The sequence below is a fragment of the Egretta garzetta genome, unplaced genomic scaffold, assembly GCF_000687185.1.
Source record: "Egretta garzetta isolate BGI_Z169 unplaced genomic scaffold, ASM68718v1 scaffold21, whole genome shotgun sequence".
Lineage (NCBI taxonomy): Eukaryota > Metazoa > Chordata > Aves > Pelecaniformes > Ardeidae > Egretta > Egretta garzetta.
The window spans coordinates 1,314,057-1,317,891 of record NW_009258668.1 but is presented as its reverse complement, the minus strand read 5'-3'; the positions used below and the strand labels follow the sequence as shown (position 1 = coordinate 1,317,891).

Genomic DNA, 3,835 nt, shown 5'->3' with positions numbered 1-3,835 from the left:
TGATTTTTCTAATGACCCCGTATTCTCTCATAGCTCATGTTTGTATTTATGTAAAAACATGTGCTCTGTGTTGCTTTGTCTTGCTTTCTTAAGAATAGATATGTGGAGAGTTTGATTTAATTCTTATTTGATTCTTTGCCTTTGGTTTTCAGCTTAAAACCATAGAAACTCTGTTGGGCAATACAGCTAAAGTGGGAGAAGTGATTGTGCTTGGGATGATAACTCAGCTCAAGGAGGTGGGTTGCTTTTTATTGTGGAGCATCTAGGTCACCGTTCGTTCAGTGTTCTGACATATTAGAAAATGAGAAGGCTTAAGTATCTCACCACTTTATCCTGTCATATAAGTCATTGGCAGAACTCACATCAATGTCAGTGGTGCAAGATCCATTCCCTAAGAAGAGACTTGTCCACAAGCAGTCGATGCTAGTGTGTGAGGGACATGTCTTTGTCTTCTCACTACAGAATTTTGTAATGCCTTGTATCAGCAACAGAACCAGTTACATTTTTTAGGCATGCCCCTTCTTGAAATGCCAGAGCTTCCAGTGACTGTGTTTGGACGTGCCATTGCACTGGACTGTGATTGTAGGGGAGGGGTGCACCAGCAATCCAGGCTGCAGCAGCTCAAAGGGAAGGTGCTAAGATACCCTTGCTACAAACTGCATTAAGTTCTGCCAGTGTGTTCTAAGCTTACAATATTAAAGATGGCTAAATTATTTCTAAATGCTGACTGATAGATGCTTCTGATTGAAGCATTTATGTGTTTGGGTATATTTTGCTTTATTAATTAATCCTGTTTTTTAGGGGAAATTTTTCCTAGAAGACCCTACAGGAGTTGTCCAGCTAGACCTTAGTAAAGCAATATCCTTTTTCTGTGATGTAAGAGTGGAAGAAATTTCCTATAGACCTGGAGAATTTCAGATTGAATAACAAATCAATACTGACCATTCAAAATTAGGTATTGAGAATCGCAGCTCTGTCTTTTTCCTCCTTTTCAAGTTACTTGGTTGCTGCAGCTCAGTGCCCTTTCACAGAGACCGTTAGGACAAGGTTAGTATTCCTCCTAGTGGAAGCAGAACGTGTTCCTGTCTGTGGGCTGTTTATGAGCTTACCTGCTCAGCTACTAGGTAATTGCCTAACTCTTAAGGCAGCCTATGAACTTTCAGTAGTGTCCAAATGTATTATACCAGCTGGAAAGCAAACTTTGGCTAAAGAACTAGTTTAAGAGTCCTGATCTAAGAAAAATATATTTCTTAACCTTTCTGCACCAGTTCCACAGTGGTTTATATACTGAATCATGCTTTGTTCTGGCAGAAGGTAAAGCAGACTATTTTTCTTAGCTTGTAGTAAGTTATTCTGTTAATGGCTGTTGCTGCAATTGTGTGTCTGCCAGATGTGGCTGAACAGACAAGTCTTGTGTTGATAAGGCTTGACCATAAGCTGAGTCTGTGACTGAGATTTTTGGCCATAGGCCTTTTCTGTTACCTCATGGGCTCTGGAGGCAGAGAACAGAGCTCTGCGAAATTTGTTGTTTTCAGCGATGTCGGTGGGACATGAGCATCTCTAGCAGCTTTGAGGATTGGCCTTAGTTAGCCTGGCTCCAACATGCTTGGAGGAGATGAGACTAGATGAGGGAGACAGTAGAATAATGAAACAGTATGATTTGACAATGTGAAAATGCTGCTTTCTGTTTGCAAAACTTTAGTCCTTCAGAGGCTTTGGTGAGTCTTCTCATTAAGATGATGTAAGGGCTTGCAGTTTTGAAGCTTTGGACATGTTTTGGCAAAATTATGGTCATTTCTGTTTGTAGGATATTACTCTGCAATATACATAATCCCGGTCTGTTTTCTGATAATGTATTTTATGTTTAAAATTTGTAAAAGAAACTAAGTAGAATTCAAGAGCAAGAATGATAGTGGGGACAAGTGGGGACACCCTTTTAGTTCTGGTGGGACAGTTCGTGAGAACGGGTGCAGTTTGATGGAGACTCTTCTGGGGAATGGCCAGCAAAAATTACTCCTGTTCCCCGACATTCTTTTTGGTTGGGTTGAGAAGGTTGTTTATGTGGCTGTGCAGCAAATCCATTCAAAGAAGTGCCAGGGGTAAAAAACCAGTTGGTTTCTTGCTCAGCCTGTTCTTCAGCCAGTTAGTTCCCTGGTCTGGCTCACCACTAACTAGCACGGGGCCTGGTGCTATCACAAGAGAGGGATTGATGGAGGCTGGGACTAGCTATGCAGCACAGCTGCCAACTGTCTGACTAATGTCTAGGACACGACGTTGTTAGGAAAACTAAAGGTTATTTTGTTGTTCAAAAATCTCTTAGGTTGGTATGAAGATGAAGTTTTTCATGTGAACGCTTTTGGATTTCCGCCTACTGAGCCTTCTGCTACCACTAGGTATAAAACTGACTTTCAGCAGCCTCGCTCCATATTTTGTTATGAGTTTCTAAGTAAGCGCATTCTTATTTTATAATTTCTGTGACATTAAAGTATGCTATTCTTCTCCCTCCCCAAATGCTTCAAAATAAATACAATTTTAAGGAAGCAATTCTGGGACTTGCTGGTCTGCTTGGACCAGGACTAAAGCCTGTAGCGTTAGCAGGAAAAAACCTTCTAAAGGCCGTTGGGTTCTGCATATAATAACAATTGGGATCTAAATCCTTCTCAGTTGCAAAACTAGATAACTATTACATGAGAATAAGGAATTCCTTGTTGCTCAAGGAATGGATGGGGGAGAGAACCGAGGATAAATACTGCCCTGAGATGATCTGTTAAATTATGTCAGGGCAGTGCCTCTGCTTTATATCCAGGTGACTGCCATTTCTCTTCCTTGCTTTCTCCATGAAGTACTAGGTGATTATCGATACCATCTGAGCTACCTATCATAATAATAATAACAATTAAAATGGCTTAAGTGAGTCATAGTCAAAACTGCTAACTATTTGGGAAGAAAACAGAACTAACTTGAATATTTTAATGATATAGAGCCTTCTATGGGAATGTAAACTTCTTTGGAGGGCCTTCTTCAGCTTCAGTAAAGGATTCTGCAAAGCTAAAGCAGCTGGAGGATGAAAACGAAGATGCCATGTTTGTATTTCTTTCTGATGTATGGCTGGACCAAGCAGAAGTACTGGAGAAGCTTCACACAATGTTTACGGGTAGGTGTGAACTGCTTGGACTCTGAGCTTTGTTTTAGAGAATTTTTACCGTTTTCCTCAGACCTTAGCAGCACTGAGCTTGTAGAGCTTGTAGAGCTGGCAAGTGCAGCAAGGCAGCCTGATGGCTGAGCTAGTCCTTGGTCCCCAGCTGTGTCCCCTCCTTGGCATGGGCTGGGAAGTCTGATCCCAAGGTGAGCTAGTTCAGGGAAATGCCCCAGCAGCAAACTAATCGCCTTTCTTGGAGAATTAGTTTTATGCTGGTTCAGCTTTGTGAACTCTTCATGGTGTGGTCACTCACATGAGCATCCCTGTCCAGGCAGGGGAAGCTGGGCAGCATACAACTGACAGCAAGACTGTTCTTTCTAGGATCTGCTAAGTGTTAGGCCAACTTTACTGTCAAACTGTGATCTAAATACGTTCTTTTGTGAAATAATGGTTTGTGTGCCTTTTTTTCAAAAGTGTACTTTTAAATGAAAAAGTCAGGCAGTGATTTTCAAGAGTCCTGTTATTACTGTATTGTGCATTTTTTATGAACTTCCATTTTGAGAAAGCTAGAATAAGCCAACTGTTGCATTTTTTTTTTTTGGTAGGATCCCAAGCCCAAAGCCAGTGAAGTCTCACTCTAATTTTAGTGACAGCTATTTTCATTTCATGGTTGCTATTATATTTCTTTTGGATCTT

At 41.0% G+C, this 3,835-nt stretch overlaps 1 protein-coding gene across 1 annotated transcript in view; it reads left to right on the top strand.

Annotated features, from left to right (window-relative positions):
• POLE2 (DNA polymerase epsilon 2, accessory subunit) overlaps positions 1-3,835 on the top strand; it is a 20,477-nt gene that overhangs the window by 8,452 nt on the left and 8,190 nt on the right. Inside the window, exons 6-10 of the mRNA XM_035888427.1 lie at positions 153-236; positions 802-858; positions 1,266-1,314; positions 2,321-2,393; positions 2,982-3,154. Of these exons, the coding sequence (XP_035744320.1) occupies positions 153-236; positions 802-858; positions 1,266-1,314; positions 2,321-2,393; positions 2,982-3,154 (436 nt within the window). The remainder of the gene's footprint in view (positions 1-152; positions 237-801; positions 859-1,265; positions 1,315-2,320; positions 2,394-2,981; positions 3,155-3,835) is intronic.